The sequence below is a fragment of the Schistocerca cancellata genome, chromosome 5 (assembly GCF_023864275.1).
Source record: "Schistocerca cancellata isolate TAMUIC-IGC-003103 chromosome 5, iqSchCanc2.1, whole genome shotgun sequence".
Taxonomy (NCBI): domain Eukaryota; kingdom Metazoa; phylum Arthropoda; class Insecta; order Orthoptera; family Acrididae; genus Schistocerca; species Schistocerca cancellata.
This window is the reverse complement of record NC_064630.1, coordinates 246,710,602-246,731,071: the sequence shown is the minus strand read 5'-3', so window position 1 is coordinate 246,731,071 and position 20,470 is coordinate 246,710,602. Positions and strand designations below refer to the sequence as shown.

Here is a 20,470-nt window from a genome sequence, read left to right as displayed (position 1 = left end):
TAATTTCTTGTCTATTATCTGTAATTGTAATTCCTTTAATTGCACATTCTTTAGGTGTTGGTTATCTGTTCAAAAGACCTGCCATTGCTACCATGGCAGATTTTTGTCCATGTGCCTGGATATGAAGCTCTGAGCTGACATGCTCTCTTGTAAAAGGACTATGCTGTCTCCCAAAAATCTCTCTAGGAGAGGAACACTTGTGATGTGCTGTAGTTACACCCTGGGAATTACCACTGGCAGGTTCACGATTCTGGTTGTGAAAGCCCTCTGAATTCCTCTGCTTTACCATGCTGTTCTCCAGGACCAGACAGAGCAGTAACCTGTACAGGATGGTGTCAAAGTTTTCCAGTGATATTGATGTGAGTTCTGTGGCAGGTAGCAGCATTTGGAAGGAACAGATGCCTTCCCTTGCAGTTCTAGTATATACTGGCTTCACATTAACTGAGTATTCAGTGTGATACCAAGGTAATGCACAATTGTGCTCCATTGCCCTGTATTACCGTGAATGTGAATGGTTTGTAGGTTGGCTGTATTATCCAAAAGGCTGATGATATTGGCATTGCTTTTGTTGGTGTTGAATGCTAGGTGCACTTCAGAGTTTGGTTGGTTACGTGATTTGTCATATCTTGGAATTGACTAATTTAACAGATGTTTGTGCACCATCCAATTACTTCTGATCCATCCAAATGGTATGTCTCATCTAAGCACACAAGCTTAATGACGCCTGCCACAGTACCAGCAGAATGCAGCCCGTGACTGATATGTCAGCTGTGAAAAGAATGTAGGAAACTGACTCCAACTCTGACCTTGGAGTACACCAGCATTGATGTTGCTGTATGATGAGATCCCTTATTGGATACATAGTTGAAATGTTCAAACTTAGAATAATATCAGTCTAATTGACCTTGATTATAAATTTGGGTGTGACACAAACATTGTCTCACAGCAGTCTGCTTTGAGTCCAGGTATTGAGCACTGCTCAGAGGACCTGAGAAAGATGATGAGTCAGTCATCAAAACAGAATCCTCAACTCAGCTAGAAACCATAAAAACATACCCTCAATCTTGTCACACCAAGAAAACCTTAGAAATCACGTCATTTCTGTTGTTGGTTCTCTATGTTGTATGCCAATAGTTTGTGTGGAAAATATCCTGTGGACATCAGTGAATGTAATGAATGTCTGCTGGACAGGACTAGTTTTAGTTCAAAAAATTTTGTTTTATAGTAATAATAGGAGTAGTGGAGGTAACTAACTACTTACCATATCATTGAGACACTGAATGTTTGACAGACACATAAATATGAGTGAAATTATTACTAAGCTTTCAGGCATAGTACTTCCTCAGAGCTAACTGAACAAAACGGAAATATCTTATTAGGCACATTGCTCTGGCATTTAAGCCAGTTGGGCTGTAATACTGTAACAATGTAGTCAACTGGTAGAGTGTAATATAATTTTAGTCTTTTATGTTGCTGTCCACCACTCAAACCCTGAATTATGTGGTGAGTGGTTGTCTACCTTTACTCACACAAAATTCTAGCTTTCGCAACCAACGGTTGCCTCGTCAGGAAAGAGGGAAGGAGAGGGAAAGACGAAAGGATTTGGGTTTTAAGGGAGAGGGTAAGGAGTCATTCCAATCCCGGGAGCGGAAAGACTTACCTTAGGGGGAAAAAAGGACGGGTATACACTCGCGCACACACACACATATCCATCCACACATATACAGACACAAGCAGACATATACAGAGGCAAAGAGTTTGGGCAGATTTTTTCCCACGTGGAATGTTTCCTTCTATTATATTCAAAAAATATAATTAATTTGTAAAGATACAGTGAGTAGACTGTGAGGTATTTATGACGAACAAAGATTTCCCTGCATGAATCTCTATACCCTAATCCATGGATAATTCTGATTGCTCTTTTCTGTAGGGTTAATATTCTGTTCATATGTATGTCGGCAGCACAACCCCATATCTCTATCCTGTAATTAATCTGTGCAGAAATGGTCCCATAATAAATTGTTTTTAATGTCTGATGTGGAACTACTTTTGATAACTGGCTGATTAGATGTAATGAACTGCTGATTTTATTGCATAAAAATTTGATATGGTTTACCCATCTTAGATTTTCATCTAGGTGAATACCTAGAAATCTGCAGCCTTCTGTGTCCACTACTTCAATTCCACCTATGTTACTGATAGAGGTTTGGTGTGAGTTTGTAAGTTTAAATGGCAATAACTGAGATTTACTGATATTAACTTTCAAACCTTGATCTTGGAAGTGATGGTTTCATTTGGATACAACAGGCCATACTGCCACAGAATGTGAAATACACACAGTTTTGTAGAAGTCCAGATCATCTTTAAAATTACAAGACAGGCTTTCATCATTACTGACAGGCACAAAATACAATGGATGTCATATTTCCATATGAATCAACCAAATTTTCCAGAGCTTGAACTGGCACAGGACAGATAAGTGACCCTTGGAGCTGAACTTGGCTGTATTATACGCACACTATAGCTTAGCACTTCCTGACCCTGATGATGAGAGTGGGGAATTAGCAGAAGCCAGCCAGCATTTCCTTGTTTTCAGTCAGTATCGACCTTAGATGATAAACAATATTATTTACAGCAAAAGAATTTCAGCTGGCCAGCATTGGCCTGTTTCCAGTCAGTATCAACCTCAGACAGCAAACAATACTATTTGTAGCAAAAATACTTCAGTGTTGAGCATACAAAATCATTCAGGTGGTTGTTACCTCCAGGTATCACATCTGCTTTTGTAGAAAAACAAATGTTGTGTGCACAATACCCCCCCCCCCCCTCACAAGCATTCATGCACGTGCACTGTCTCTCTCTCCCTCTCTCTCTCTCTCTCTCTCTCTCTCTCTCTCTCTCTCTCTCTCTCACACACACACACACACACACACACACACACACACACACACACACAGAGAGAGAGAGAGAGAGAGAGAGAGAGAGGGGGGGGGGGGGTCTTTTTCAGTCACAGTTCACCACCTCTGTGAAGGTTGTCATTTCATGTATAGATGTGCAGGAAGTAGTGGTGACAGGTGTTTGCATGTTTAAATTTTCCAGAAATGTAATATAACAATGTTTCATGTTCTAGTAAAGTAGGTGTTTATACTTCTTGTGCATAATGCCAGCTAATTGTAAGTTCAAGATATGTATGGTTTTATTTATTGTTTGTAATGTATCTGACATTTTGTATACTATTGTTTGAATAGTGAAAAGACAAAGAAACTAACGAATAAATAAATAAATAAATAAATAAGTGTCAAGTCACAGTGTGCATGTAGCAAATAACTGTCAAACCAAGAATATTACACAGCTAGGTTGAAGTCCAAGCAGGAATACATACAATTTTTTTTAAAAAAGTAATTTTCCTGCATGATCCTGTATTGATTCAAAATAAACCCTTTATTTCATTTTTGATTAACTAATTTTTCCTCTTTGGGCATTATCAAGCAACATCACACAAAAATTATGCTGTATGCTTTCAGATTGTCATGAGACACAAGCAATGTGGCAAGAATAATATGTACAGCGTCACTAATAAGAATGCAACAACACCCTGCGTAAGCATGGGCACCAAAATTACAGATGTGAAGTTCTGCATCTGGATATGAAAAGAGAACAACCTGTACAAGTGTTTACTCACTGTAACACCATGCACAACGCATTAAAATAGGGCAATGTCTTAAATAAAATCATACTGGTGTGGTCAACATCTTAAAATCAAATCGCAAGAATGTCTACAAACTCAGGAACAGAACCTTGTTATCAATTGTTTCATTATTATTAAGGCCTCTATTACATGCAGTTCTTTTCACACTGCTTTGTGGATCATGATGTGATGAAAGCATATAAAGTAACTTTTTGTGTGATGTCACTTGATAATAAGAGACTTCAAATATTACTCATACAATAAAGTGTATGCATCAATTAAAAAATAGCCTCACTCAAGAAAATTCCTTCATTCAAGAAATTTTATGTGACTGTGGAACCAAACATAAAAAAGTACACATCAGACAACAGCTTGCTGAAGACAAGAAATAGGTCAGTATTCCAAATATATTGTGCGCAAAAATTATTTGGCTATTAATCTGAAAGAAGTTTTTTTTCCTTCTGTTTTGGTACGTCATATTACAAAAGTAAATTTCTTTTGCTGTTTTGCTAAATGAGATTTCTTAGTTTCCTAGATTTTCAACATGTTTACATACCACACAGTCTGGACAAGATAGGTCCCTTAGTTCAAAACGCGGCTCTACTTTTTCCCAAGGCCCCGCAGGCTTCTTGTCAGTTTCAATCTTAACTAGGACGGCCGAGTGGCAGGGAGCAGGGCAGAGGTGACCACAGGCCTTGTGCTGACGTTCGCATTTCTGCTTGCATGGAGGACAGTCACCGAAGTGGCACTTGTGTGGTGACTGTACTGGATGATGACACAGAGATTCCAACCTACACAGAGATAAATCTGTAATCTCACGCAATAAGTATACTTACATTCTTCGATTATATTCTCACAGACACAACCACCACTCATTTGCACTGGTACATCAGAAAGCCAAGTCTCAAAAGTTATAATATGAATAGTGGATTATGTAAGCTTGTAGTTTAGCTTCAACAAACATATCTAAATTTTTGCTTAAATTTCTTAACTTTGTGGCCTCTTTACGATTGTTAATGTTGTATAATGGCAATTATCATTTGATAAGTCAGATCAAACAGAAGGAAAGGGCATTCCACATCCTGTACGAGCACATGCCTGCATGCAGCAGCGTTCGAACTAACATTCAGCTTGAGGACAGCTTTACTTTTGTTAATGACTCAGTTACACATTTATAGAGCCATCCCTGTTTGATGAACTTACTAACTCTGGAAACATAATGTCGCTAATTATTTTAACTATTGGCAAACAATGTAACGTAATACACTCTTGCAGGTTATCTTACTATATGCCTGCTTGCTGTTAATTATAAACACATGTATTTTATTGTACTAAAATCACACTAAGTGAGAACCTGCAAGTAAACCCTTACTAGAATATCTGATAAGTCAAAACTTATATTCTTTGGCTTGTTTTGACCAACACATTAGTGTGGTTAGTTTTGTATATTTAGATTTAATGTAGCCTGTATTGCTGAAAGTTTGTTTAAGTGCTGATTACTGGTGCAGTGAGAGAGTTAAGGTGAAAGATATATGATGTGTGTAGCATCTGAATAAGGAGTAGATGAAAGCAGACAGTACGGGGCAGTGCCACAAATGTAAGACACACGAATGTGTCCATCTGGAAACAATAAAGCCACACATTAACATGAATCCTAGGAGTAGGTTGTAAAGACTAAAACTTTTTCTGTGAAGTGTGCCTTGTATACTATAATTTCTGGATGAAAGACACAGCAATGATAGAATTTGTTCCAAGTTGCAGTTTACAGCAGTGTGGACTATAATTTATATACTAATTTTTTAATACTTGCTTTGAGACACTTCTTTTGTGATGTTTTGAACTTACAACATGGACTGGGTGTAGGTACATTAAACTTTGATAAATATTTCAGTGACCCACGTGCGGGTTTACTGGCACTGAAAATTGGATCAGGCAGGACATTAACTTGAGACTTCTGAATTATTAAACCAATTTTAGGACATTACTAATGTGGTTCCATGCATTTGTGTTAAGTCATTGCGTCCACTACTACATATGAAAAAATCAACTGCTCTGTTGAAGATTGGTTCACCATACCTCACCTACAATCAATTTAGCCATACTCTTGCATTTCTACAATTACATCACTATTTAAGTACCTGCAATATCAAATTTCAGGAAAACATTGTGGCCTTCATTGCCAATCCTTCACAGTCAGCAGCCATGGCTAATTTTATTCGTCATACATTATTCCTCAGATCTCTTGGTTAGCAGCTACACAACTGACTGCTTACAGGACGTGAAATAATTTTTACCACAGGCTGGCAAATCACACGATTTGATGTTATTTAAATAAAAGAATATCCCACAAACAGCATTAAACAGTACACATACTAAATGCAACTAGTTAGATCAAATATCATCTAGTCCATATCCTCAGCCTCAGCACCACTATCAGCCCTTTGGCATCTACCACTCGTCCATATTTTTCCATGCATTACAGTCTTCAGCCATACACACCTATGTTCCTCCTGCATGTTTTCTACTGTAATCATCTACCTTCCATTTAATCATTTTCCTCGATCCATCTACAATCGATGGTTTGGCTATAATGACCAAATCATCTCAGTGTTATTTTCATTACTGTTACTATTACACATTCCATTCCAAGTCTGTTTCCCCATCCATTAATTATCTTTATTCTATACACTTTGTCTTCAGTTTGTTATAGCTTAAAAGTGAAGTTGTCCTCAACCTGCCGAATTGTTTGAACCCCACAGATTTTGTTACACATGATCTTACTGGATGTGGTATGCTTTTGCCTTCCTCCAAATTGTTGACTGACTTAATCAGACAGTTGTAGGGGGGGGGGGGGGCTTCAGTTTAATGTGAACCCCAAACAACAGTACAATTTCTCATTTTTTGCCAAAAACAAAGTGTTACAAGAGCGAAGAAGAAGAAGAAGAAGAAGAAGAAGAAGAAGAAGAAGAAAGAAAGGAACTCCAGTAACAGCATGGCAGCTAGGAACTAAACCTCCACCTTTGGATTTGTAGTCTGACATTTATCAACCCAACCATAGAACACAAATATTCCACACATATAGCATGAACTTCAAATGTACCTATAGCAACCCACATTTTTGTCACCAGTTGGTATTAATCACATTTTACAGAGAAATTGTGAGATGAGGTATGGAGGCATACTGAAAACAAAATCCTGAGATACTATAAGTTAATACTTATTTGAAAATGAAATCTATTTCACAGTTCTGTTTTTCTTATATAAAATGATAAACATTAGTTAAAATGCAATTACTGTCATTATTTCCAAGATAACAGTAACAAGTAAAGAACATAAAGTGACATATTAATTTTTTTTAAGACACCTGCATAGTTTGAAGCACCGTGGTGGTTTTGTGTGTTTCTTCCTACCACAAGGGACCGTTATTGTAGTGCTTCCACAACGACATTTTACTTCAGCAGTTAAGGGACAGGGGTAGCACTGCCCCCTATGACAAATGGATGCACATTTATGGTTCCCACACGTCAGTGTACGTCCACAAGGCTTTTCACAGGGCGGACAGTTACCGTCACAGCACTGCAGAATGAGAAACAATTACATTAAACACATGTTCAACCCATTTGACCTAAAAGACTGAGTTCATATGCACTTTCATGTTGGAAGTTTTACAGTAAGGATAAATATAATTTTTCATATTTGATAAAATTTGAGACTGGTAAGTACAAATATTACAATTACTGACAGCTAATGCTCCAGTAGATCATACACCATACCTTGCGGTTACAAGGATGGCGAAAGCAGTCCTTCACTCTCTTGCATTTTGTGTCACACAGAAATTCCTTTTTACATGGCTGTTCTTTAGTATGCAGTCCACAACGGCAGGATTTAGTAATCACTTCAAGGCACTATAAAAATATTATTACATCAGAAAAATCCTGAAACAGCTCTTATAAAGAAATGTAAATCATCATCTTCCTACACAGCAAACAACATAGGTGAGAGCAAATTTGTGCCAAGCACTCAATCAGATCACCATTTCCCAAATCTCAGATTGAATACCGTCTAGGTCAAAAATTATAGTTTTAATAATGTAGCAATGTAGGTACAATCTAAACCTAAAACACAAACATGTAAAAAAATGTATGTAAGGATGAGGTAACTAATTTTTCCAATTTTAGAAATCAGATACTTCGCAAATCCCACTATTCAACTCGTGTAAATGGAGAAAAGATACATGTCACTGACGACAGCACTGTCATCTTCATTAATAAGTGAGGAGGAAAGGACTCCTTCCGATTAATTTTTGAGATGCCTTTGAGTCAAACAGGAAATTACGGATTCACTGTACAAAGTTCGCCTGTGGATGTCTTTGAACTGCAAGTTATTGTTCAAATTGGAGAAGGGGAGGGGGGAGACAGACTATTTTAGTGAAAATGAGGAAATGATGTTTCTATGTAATGCAACCTCCCAGTATAAAATACAATTATTTACAGAAAAGGATCTATTTACTCATGATAGACAATTATGTTTCTTGTAGGACAAAGTTTGTTTACTGGTGACAGGAAAGAACTAGGGAAAATTTCCCAAAATGCTTTGCATAATGGCAAAGCTTGCTTAAATAATCAACATGACTGTAGCAGCTGTCTGCATGCTTAGTTTAGTCACTTTTTTAAAAAAAATCTCAGATTCCAAGATTTTGTTGCTTTAGCAATCTCTATCCAAAATTTTTGAAAAATATTTCTTAACATTGAAACCACACCACAAACTTGACCTGGTGCTTTCCAAAACTGGCATAGCCTTCCCATACACTGGAGCACAAAAATATTGATTTCAGAGACTGCAAGAGAATATATGCTTATTTAATTTCTGTATTCTATCCATATTAAATTACAAATGATAGAATGCAGTGTGACATAGTACTTTGTTTCCTTTGACACACACACACACACACACACACACACACACACACACACACACACACAAAGAAAGAAAGAAAGAAAGAAAGAGTCATTATGAATGCAGACAAGTTTTCACCAACTTCATTAAAGCAATAAAAGAAGAATAAAGGCACATAATATGACCATGTACCATTAACAATTACTTTTCATTTAAATAGAAATAATGAAATCCAAAACAAAATTAAATTGTTTGCCATGAATTGCTAATGATCTGCAAAATGCAGTTAGTTTAATTTTCTTCATCTCTTCTAAAATGGAGAGTTAAGTCTGCAGCTGCAACCCTTAATATTGCTGTTAAAATTATCCTCACACACAATTGAGTGCTGAAATGTGGTTCAGTGTTGCTTTGGAAACATTTATTAACCCTCTAGATATTCGTAATATACGGCCAAGTCATATTGTGACGTTGCAAAAAAGCGCTGTAAGTGTAGGTGCAGGTGTAGGTGTAGGTGTAGGATGTTGTTGTTGTTGTTGTTGTCTTCAGTCCTGAGACTGGTTTGATGCAGCTCTCCATGCTACTCTATCCTGTGCAAGCTTCTTCATCTCCCAGTACTTACTGCAACCTATGTCCTTCTGAATCTGCTTAGTGTATTCATCTCTTGGTCTCCCTTTATGATTTTTACCCTCTACACTGCCCTCCAATGCTAAATTTGTGATCCCTTGATGCCTCAGAACATGTCCTAACAAGCAGTCCCTTCTTCTTGTCAAGTTGCGCCACAAACTCCTCTTCTCCCCAATCCTATTAAATACCTCCTCATTAGTTATGTGATCTACCCATCTAATCTTCAGCATTCTTCTGTAGCACCACTGTAACACCAGGCGTAGGAAATGTCCTGCTAATATGCTGTCCGAACTGTTACAGACAGCTCACCCACTGATATACAACTCTCACAATTGGTAAAATGTCCCAACATTTCTATATTTTCCTGCGTGAGCTGGAAAACTAAAATAATTCTGTGAGTTTGCTGAGGTACAATACAAAAAAACTTTTAGGTCATAGTAAAACTAGATGGTTATTTCTTCCTCCAGCTGCTGAAAGAATTGCTCATGTCTTTCAACCATTAAATTCCTACTCCTGTCCCTTGGCAAGTGTCCTATTCCACTGAAGAATTTTTTCAAAAATCCACTTCTCTTCATCACCTTTCAGTTCCTTTCAACCTAGTTCAGTATTTTTGCTAAAAGTATTCCGTGCACTGAAAATGACAACACTACTATAATTGAAGTTGCTGACAAAATAAATACGTTGCACAATAAATTAACCCTTTAACTGCTCTGGAAGTGTTAACGTGCACACCTTTGTACCTGTCCCTGTGTGCTCTGAACGTGTTTACGCGCGCCACCAGTCGTTCTACCTGGTAGAAGGACCTGGTAGACAGGTACAAAGGGGTGAGCGTTAACACGTCCAGAGCAGTTAAAGGGTTAAAAGCCAGGAAACCTGAAAGATTTTTGACAGCTGCAGTAAAACAGCAGTATGAGTACAATCAGGACGACACGCATTTAACTTTTCGTACATCTAATCAGAACACCCGAGAACAAGATCATCAGGAGAATAATAGAAAAATTGTGGAATAGTAAGTGCAACATTAAGTGGATTACAGAAATCAAGGAAGATATGGATGAGCTACAGATTACAATGGAAGACCTAAGAAACAAAACTGACAAAATCAGGAAACTCACAGACAAATAAACCAGATTGCAAACAAGGATCAACAAACAGACAATAAGAAGGGTGGTTTCCGATGAAGAAAGAAGGATGAGATCCGAGAGAATGAAGAAGTACTGGGCTGGAAGGAAACTGAAAAATTTCTTGTACAAAGTTGGCTAGAGTCGTCCAATGAAGGCCATAAAATGTGAATAAAATAAAATAAAACAGCAGTTACAAAAATGAGAAACTGAGGCATAGTGACACTTGATCAGTTTAACCATATCATGACAGCTTCCTATGATACTTGCATTTGACATATTAGTGAATGGTGTAAAGCAATTCTGAAACCCCTTCAGCCAATGGAGTTAATCAATTTAAATAAAACAATCAGCTGGATTAGTGTTCAAGAATTGTATCGTTTTGAGACATCTAGTGTCATGAACTTTACTGTAGATGAGAGAGAGCTGTTTTACGAGTACTGTTGTGTAAGAAAACATTCTGAAGGCGAACTGCTAGATTGTAATATGAATTCCAATGTTAGTGTCAGTATAAAATGGCACATCGAATTTTTATTCATTGTCACAATGAGCAAATGTGTCTATAAAATATCAGAAGCTTGGTTGAATTTTTGCTAGCTATTCCATGTTCTACTGGATCTATCCAAAGAGTGTTTATAGCTATTAAATCTTTGTGCGCAGAAGAAAAAAGATTTAAGTCAGAAACTATAAAAGCTCTGACAATGATAAAAACTACATTTTTTAGCCTTTCTTGTATGGGATTCTACAATTTGATACTTAACGAAAATAAGTTTCTAGCCCAAATACACACCACTCAAAAGTACTTCTTCTTCTTCTTTCACTTCCAGTTTTAGCAGGAGCTATTACTATATTATTAACAGACCGAAACCTAAATACATCATTCTTTGACCCTGTGGGAGGAGGAGATCCAATTCTATATCAACACCTATTCTGATTCTTTGGACACCCAGTACCAGTGAGTATCAAAAAATGTTATTAAGCCTTTACTGACAATAATTCCATCATGTGCCAATTTGTACTCATTTGTCCAGAATTTTTGTGCATCATTTTGAAAATGTTCTGAATTTAGTTAAATATAATATAGGAAACCTAGGATGTATTATGTTGGGGCAGACTATTAGAACAGGAAAGAAGAGATGCAAGTAACTTCAGCTAAACCAAAGAAAAACCACCAAGCAAATCAGTTGTTGTTTCGAGCACTGTCTCGAATATAATCAAGAAATGAAATACAACGAGACCAGTATCATGGGGCAAATGTCAGGTTTCTAGGACATGTAATTATGGAGTCTATCAAAGTAAAGACATCGGAAAACCTAATGGGGACAGAGGCTTTAATTTAAACAAGGCTTGGGGCCTGGCAGACAAGTTATTAAGATGTCACCAGCCATCACACTCACCAGAGCTGGGAAATACTCAAGGAACGTGCATTTCACAGAATATCAGTCGGGGCAATTGAAAACAAAAGATCATTAATGGGTATAGTGGGTGCTGGGAGTCAAAGTCTGTCATGTGTGAGATCAACAACAGTTCTTCGTTTCATGCCCAGGCACGAGTACAGGTAACAGCACAGTTCACTGCACCCAAAAAAAGACAGCTGGGTAGGGCATTGATAAATAGCAGAATTTTTTTTAAAAAAAAAAAAAGAAAGCTGAACACCTAAACAGCACAAAATTACAGAATGAAAATATTGCGAGCGAGCGAGAGAGAGAGAGAGAGAGAGAGAGAGAGAGAGGACTTCTACCTGACTACATTGTTCAAACTATGCAGTCCAACTGGCAGGTACAATGGTATAGACCAGGGCAAGGTAGCCATACTTGCCTGTGTGTTTTTGCTACTTAGCTCTGAAGAAGAATGTTGTCTGAAAACTCAGCAATGATTTCAGTATTGCTTATGTGCCAGTCAACCATTCGACAACTCACCTACACAATAAGTGGTTACTTATCCCTCTATCATTATTTGAAAATTCTAGTAAATAGATTACATGATATAGCTGGTAAGAGTAAAGTAAATTCCCCATATTCAAAAATGTGATGCAATATACCATTATCTTGAAATACACTTTAATGTCCAGAGCAAAATTAATAAGTTCTTGACACAGCAAATTTCAGTGGCAAGTCAGGCATGTGGCAGGTGCTGTTAACTTTCCAGCCACACATAATCACTTTACAAACTCCATTCAATTCTAGAAGGTATAAAACTGATAACTAAACAAGGTACCACGTCTGTAATAAAATATTATTATTGTCTACATCACAACAGATAATACTGATGAATTTCAATTAATATTGGATGTGACAAACTGTGTCAAGCAGCAGGAAGTAATGACCATTTCGGTTTAGTAAATTCAACACAGTATTTCATTGACAAAAAACATGTCTTTTACAGAACTGAAACTACTTTATTTTTCTATGCAGTCATCTCCCTTATTTAATCATTTGCCATACCTTTACACGAGTTTTATAATTCTCATGTTGCTGTCGGCTGCCACAGTCCATACAGTTATTCGTTTACCGCATCACTTTCAAAATGTTTCTGTGCTTCATGAAAAAGTGACAATCACTAGGAGCAGTCCTGAAGTGTACAGCGCATGATCAAAAGTTTCTAATCCAAACTGATCCAACAAGTCTCTAGTTGCAACAGCACTTAGATGTGAAGAGCACAATATCATGAGAAAGCATTCTGCACCTATGATTTTGGATTTCTTGCTGTGGTTTTCTTATGGTATCACAATACCAATCTGCACTGATTCTAATGCCTTTTGGCATGCAAATCACCAAGAGAATAGCCTTACGAAACCAAGAATCCACTGTCACGAGTTTTCATTTTTACACTGTATTTTCGTGTGTTTTGGGAGATGTGAGATGATGCCACTCGAATGAGTGGCACATGGTCTCTGATATAAAGTTAGACACCCATGTCTCACCAAAAGTAACAATTTGATCAAGAGAAACTGATTTCCACCTGCAAGATACTGCAGCAAAAATGTCAGGCCTGCAGCCAGTCTGTGAGTTCTGTGTAGGTCATTCAGTTGCCAGGAGACATATTGAGCATAAATTTCTCTGTTGACAAAATGTTTGTCCAAAGTTCCACTATGCAGGGAATGAAAAATGTATGTGTCAGAAATACATAACTCATCTAGGGTTTCATGTCTGTCTTGCAAAATTTCATTCTTCAGTGGATTCTTTGATTCATCTGTGATGAGCGTACATGCACATCTGCTCATTCACTTTTGAACATTTCACACCACTTTATCACGTTTGCTTCATTCACTGCTGTATCACCCCATCCATTAATTTTATAGTAGATTTCTGCAGGTTTCAACTTCTGAGCATTCACAAACTGAATAGCATCTTAGACCTTACAGTTAGTCCCAATTTGTACGACACAGTTAATTTTAAACAATCATGGAATACACAATAATAACTTGTTTCTACTGACACTCGCACAACACTGAGATGAGAGGATGAGGAAACATTAAGACCTCAGACAGAAGCCTGATAAGAATCTGCACATCTGGGATTATGCAATAGGTCATTACTTCCTGAGTGACCCAAATATTAATGTAAAACAAAAACTCTGTTTTGCACTTCTTACCACACTTGACAACTCTTACATAGCATAACTATATCCACAGTACCACATAAACAGAACTACATCATTAACAATTGCTCACCACAGTCAATACGTACTGAACCACATTTGTCCCTATGGCACCGGCGAGGGCAGCGGTGGACCCCGCACTCGAGTGGACGGCCACATGTGTCGCCACAAACAGGCGTTTCTTCTGTGCACGGGAGAACAAATGAAGCCTTACCACAGGGGCAGGTGCGAGGCCCGGACAGGGGACAGTCACCACATGGTCCAGCATGACACACTTGTTCACAAGGGTGGTACCCACATGAAAGATTTTTACCACATACCTGCAAAATATTTGAAGAATGCTAGAAATGTAGTATAAATAAATGAAAATATTTTTTACTTAGTCTTATTTGCATTCAGAGCACATAACATATAGTACTACATTCGGAAAGTACAACAAATTTATGGTAGTAACTCATACATACTTCATTTACATGTGGTTCCCAAAACTATTTTTCATAAAGCAATTTCCCAATTCTGCTTGTGATTACTCATGTAATTAATCTAATGTAGACTTTGGAAATATGATTCTAGCTGTTGGATTTCATTTTGCACAATCAATTTTTACTCCAGTATAAACACTCAAATGTTTTCTAAATATGCTTGGGCTGGCACGTTCCACCTTGCTTTTGACAGTGTTGGTTAGTATGACTTTTGAACAGAGAAGAAGAAATATTAGAGTGAGCATGAAGTTATCCCTCTCCTTTATGTAACTGAAGAGAAATATCCACCATGATGACTAAACTGGGAATGGGGACTACTGAATTCCAAAGGGAGTTCATGTAAATAAACTGACGAATGAAAAACTGATTTTTCATCAGGCTAGCAAAACTGATATAGGCCTTAACAAGTATACACAATAGCAAAAAATGTTTCCCAAAATTTGGTTTTCACTTTCTGAAAATTGAGCCACATGGAAAGGTAGCAATGGAGTGCGGCTAGTGTAAGTTACAAGCTCTTAAAAATTTGTAAGTTTTTGTATTTCTGATACAAGAATAGTGATGGTATTAATGGGAAACTTCTGTTTCAGCCTGCTGGGTCTCTTGAATGAAATTACTTGCTGACTGCCATACCTCTCACACTGACAGGAATGTGATTTAGATCACCACCTGGTGATAAGGTCACCTAAACATGTTGGGCAGACACTCAACAGGACGGTCCCTTCCAACCTGAGACCTAAATTACCTCCCCTACTTTCCTGCCTTCTTTGACCAAACCTCTTTCCTCCCTAACAACAGAACAAAACAAGCTTGGAAATTTTCACCTCCTAATCAGACATACTGTCTCCTTGTAATTTAAAAGTATCTTCCCAATCATTTAAATAACTTTTCTGGTTTGTGTGAAAAGAAATGTTAAAGATTGCTTCGGGACATATAAAAGATGGATTTCAGGTACAAGAGCCAATGGAATTCACACATAATAGCAGACTACTACAGTCTTAAGCATGCGGCATTGCCCTGACAATTCTCTATTTCTGAAGTATTATAAATGTAGTGTGCTTTGATGTCAACTGACTGTGTAGTTTGTACCTTGAACTTATGTTTTTTTTTTTAACAAATAGGTTTTCAGGTTACATACTTTTCTTTCTCATTTTTAATATGCTTTTATCATGCATGTGGATGATTATTAAGGCACTACATTACTTTTTAAAAAATTGTTTCTTTTTTACATCTGCATTTACATCCATATTCTCTAGGCCACCACGTGACTATCACTTTGCTTCTCCCTCTTCCAGTTGCATTTATAAATTGTGTTTGGGAATAATAACGGTCAATATACCTCCATATAACCTCCACATTTCTCTGATTTTCTCATTGTGGTCATTCTGCGAGGGATATGTGAGAGGGAGTAACATGCTGCTCAACTCTTCTTGGAAAATATGCTCTCAGAATATCAATAGCAAACCTCTCTTGCAGCATACGCTGCTAGAGTTTGTTGAGCACCTCCACAATGCTCTTGCACTTGCTGTACAAACCCTGGGTGATATGAACTGCTCTTCATTGGATCTTCTCTCTCCTATGAATCCAGTCTGGTAAGGGTCCCAGACTGATGAGTAATACTCAAGATTTGGCCTTTCAAGAGTTTTATAAACAACTTAATCTCCATGGTCATAGAACAAGTCAGTACATGAAATTAATAATTTAAGATAAAATGTAGACAAATACTATGCAAATGACAATGTGGAAGTATATATTACCATAATCAACAATATAACACAGGAAATAGCTTAATTTTTACAGAAACGTTTTGCAAGACTAGTTGATACTATTCAGAACCAAATGTTATAAGCGTTCATAAACTCAGCCAGGCACAGACGTGAAATGTCAATTCTGGTCTACTGTGATCAAAACATTTATTTGGAACAAACCATAGAAACTTATAAAGACTTGCTAAATAGTCTTTGTAATCTGAACATGAACTGAAACAAGCACAGATACAATTGTTACAGAAGTCCAAGCTTGAACAGTTGGTTGGTTGGCTAAAAGAGGCGGGGGGGGGGGGGGGGGCGGACAGACAACAGAAAGAAGAAAAGAAAGGAGACATACAGCACAATAACAGGAGAAAGGAAGAACCACAAGAACGACAGAAGGACAACCAACACTAATATGGACAAAACAGTAAAAGAAAACCACAGAGAGAAGCAGGAAATAGGTAGAAGGGGAAAAAACACGAGAGCTGATAACCGTGGCTGGCCGACCATGAGAATAAAAAGGAAAAGCCAGCTACTCTGCGACACATTAAAACATCCACCCTAAAAGCATTAGAGTGCAGAACACAAAGGGACAAAGGATATGCACTGAAACTTATACAGCATGATAAAACCCACCGTCATGTATAAAATGTAAAACTAAATAAGCCGATGAGGTGTTGTCAGCTAAAATTAATGGCAATGAGTCCGTGAAAACACTGCTGCCATTGGGTAAGGAATGCTGTTCAATATGTCCTCCATGGACATATGCAAAGCCGACGTGGGCATCAGCCATCACGCCGTCGGTGTAAACCACTTTGTGGCCTCGGTGCATGTCAAGAATCGAGAGGAAGAGGCAGCAGAGAGCTGCGGGGTTAACCGAGTCCTTAGGGCCATGTGAAAGATCCATGCAAAGTCATGGTCTAGGTGTACACCATGAATGTGTACGTGAATGGACCTCAAGTATAGGTGGTAAAGGCAAGGACTCCAGTTCGGAAAGATCAATCACGAACTGTAATTGGAAGCCCTGACCTGGGCCACGGGAGATGAATCGCTGTGGGTAGGAAAAGGAGACGGTGTTTCGAATGCGCAGGAGAACTATGAAAGTGTGCCACGTAACTGGCCAGCAGTTGTGCATGCCTAACCTGCAATGGAGGGACTCCAGCCTCCACAAGGATGTTGGTCACCAGACTTGTCCTAAAAGCTCCCGTTGCTAGGCGAACGCCACAGTGGTGCACTGGGTTGAGTAAATGCAATGCTGAGGGCGCCGCCAAACCATAAACCAGACTCCCATAGTCAAGGCGGGATTGAACAAGGGATCTGTAGAGCTGCAGTAGCATAGAGCGATCTGCACCTTAGTTGGTGTTGCTCAGGCAGCAGAGGGCATTGAGGTGCTGCCAGCACTTCCACTTAAGCTGATGAAAGTGAGGAAGCCAAGTCAATTGGGTGTCGAAAACCAGTCCTAAGAATCGATATGTCTCCACTACAGTGTGTGGATGGGCATTAAGGTAAAGTTCTGGTTCTGGATGAACGATATGACGCCAACAGAAGTGCATAACACACGACTTTGTGGCCGAAAACTGGAAACCGTGGGCTAGAGCCCATTACTGCACCTTGTTGATGGCTCCCTGTAGGCACCACTCAGCAACACCAGTACTGGTGGAGCATTAAAAAATGCAGAAATCATCTGCATACTAAGAGGGTGAGACGGAGGGCCCTACAGCTGCTGCTAGACTATTAATGGTGACTAAAAATAGAAAGACACTCAATAAAGAGCCCTGCGGGGCCCCATTCTCCTGGATATGGGGGGGAACTACGGGAGGCACCAACTTGGACATGGAAAGTATGAAGAAACAGGAAATTTTGGATAAACATCGGGAATGGCCCTCGGAGACCCCACTCGTATAATGTAGCAAGGATATGATGTCACCAGGTGGTGTCACGCTTTGCATAAAAAAAGAAAAACGGCAACCAGGTGTTGGCATCTGGAAAAAGCTGTTTGGATGGCAGACTCGAGGGACACAAGATTATCAATGGTAGAGCGACCCTGGCGGAAGCTGCCCTGACATGGAGCCAGTAGACCACACGACTCCAGGACCCAACCCAACTGCCGACATACCATATATGCCAGCAGCTTACAAAGAACGTTGGTGACGCTGATGGGCCGATAGCTATCCACATCAAGCCAGTTTTTACCAGGTTTGAGCACCGGAATGATGGTGCTCTCCCATAATTGTGATGGAAATACGCAATTGCACCAGATCTGGTTGAAGACGACAAGGCGATGTCACTTGTAGTCAGATGCGAGATGTTTAATCATCTGACTGTGGATCCGATCTGGCCCAGGAGCTGCGTCAGGGCAATGTGCAAGGGCACTGAGGAGCTCCCACTCTGTAAATGGGGCGTTACAGGATTACAGGATTCACTGTGGCATGTAGTAAACGAGAGGACTTTCCCTTCCAGCTGCCGTTTGAGAGTGCAAAAGGCTGGGGGGGTAATTCTCCGACGCAAAGGCTTGAGCACAGTGCTCACCGAAGTGCTTGGCAATCACGTTTGTGTTGGTAGATAACACGCCATTTATGTTAACACCGGGAACCCCTGTCTGGGTTTGGTACCCGAAAATCTTTGCCCAGACTTGGCAAAGTGACGTATGGTACCCAATGGTCGAGACATCTCTCTCCCAACACTCCTGCTTCCGGCATTTGATAAGCTGGCGAATGCGGGTACGGAGCTGTTTGAAGGCTATGAGGTGCTCCAGGGAAGCGTGCCGCTTATGCTGCTGTAGAGCTCTTTAATTGCTTCAGCGACTTCCAGTGACCACTGAGGTACTGCCTTTCGCTGGGGCACCATAAAGAGCGAGGGGTCATGTTTTCTACCACAGAAATGATTGCTATAGTCAACTGCTGAACTACCACATCAATTTTACCGTGTGGGGGAGATTCAACGGTGACAGCAGTGGTGAAAGTTTCCCAGTCCGCCTTGTTTAAAGCCCATCTGGGCAGGCGTCCGTGGACCTGATGCCGCGGCAGTGACAGTAAGATGAGGAAGTGGTTACTACCAGACAGGTCGTCATGTGCTCTCCAGTGGAGAGATGGGAGAAGTCCTGGGATGCAAATTGATAAATCAATGGCCGAGTAGCTACCATGAGACACACTGAAATGTGTAGTGGCCCCAGTACTTAAGAGGCAGAGGTTGAACTGATACAGTAAAGTTTTGACATTTCTGCCTCGGCCAGTAAGCATGGTGCCTCCCCACAAGGGGTTATGGTTGTTAAAATCTCCCTAAAGTAGGAAAGGTTTAGGGAGTTGATCAATCAGTGCAGTTAATACATTCAGGGATACTGCACCATCTGGAGGAAGATATACATTGCAGACAGTTATTTCCTGCGTCATCCTTATTCTGACAGCCACAGCTTCAAGATGGGTTTGAAGGGGCACAGTTTTACTACAGACTGAGTTTAGGACATAAACGCAAACTCCACCGGGCACTCGATTATAGTCACTACGATTCCTGTAGTATCCCTTATAGCCACCAAGGGCAGGGGTCTGCATTGCCGGGAACCAGGTTTCCTGGAGGGCAATGCAGAAAGCAGGTGTATAGCTTAACAGCTGCCATAGCTCAGCCAGGCGGTGGAAAAAACTGTTGCAATTCCACTGGAGGGTGACATCATCGGGAGACTGGGAAGGCATGGAGATTCAATGAGGCAGTTTACGCGGCAAGATCTAGGTCCTCAGCGGACGCCAAAATCTCCACCTTATCTGCAGATGCAGAGCTTGTAGGTAGCAGTGGTGTGGGTGCCTCCGCAATCCCCTTGGTCTTGAGGACCTCCTTTTTGGATTTCTGTCACTGCTTCTTGGGTTTCCCTGGCTGGGAGGACTTCACTGATGATGAGCGTGAACCAACTGCTTTTGGGTTCTTCAGCCACTGGCGAGTGTCATCTTTCCCACTAACAGAAACCTGGGAAGGGAGTGACCCAAGGGACCCCTTCCTAGTGAGAGGAGCCAAAGAAGACTTATGCTTCTCCGGTTCAGAAGTGGGGACTGATATCCCCGATGGTTGGGGGGGAGGGGGGTGTTGCTACCGAAGTAGGTGGTGCAGGAGCAACGGCGAGGGGGGGGGGGGAAGTGCCCCTCACCATCACGGGGCAGGTGTGGTCTTATGGTTATGAGAGGCGACATGAATGCGAGGAACTGATGGGGCGACAACTGTTCTCGTAGCAGCGGTGTAAGGGGAGGCCCTAGTCACAGGATGTAGGTGCTCAAATTTCCTCTTAGCCTCAGTGTAGGTCAGTCGGTCCAGTGTCTTATATTCCAT

The 20,470-nt window shown here is 39.9% G+C and overlaps 1 protein-coding gene across 1 annotated transcript in view; it reads right to left on the bottom strand.

Annotated features, from left to right (window-relative positions):
- LOC126187618 (NF-X1-type zinc finger protein NFXL1) overlaps window positions 1-20,470 on the bottom strand; it is a 119,795-nt gene that overhangs the window by 33,488 nt on the left and 65,837 nt on the right. Inside the window, exons 6-9 of the mRNA XM_049928811.1 lie at window positions 14,019-14,249; window positions 7,462-7,593; window positions 7,053-7,264; window positions 4,245-4,479 (exon numbers count right to left, since the gene is read on the bottom strand). Coding sequence (XP_049784768.1) covers window positions 4,245-4,479; window positions 7,053-7,264; window positions 7,462-7,593; window positions 14,019-14,249 — 810 coding nt within the window. The remainder of the gene's footprint in view (window positions 1-4,244; window positions 4,480-7,052; window positions 7,265-7,461; window positions 7,594-14,018; window positions 14,250-20,470) is intronic.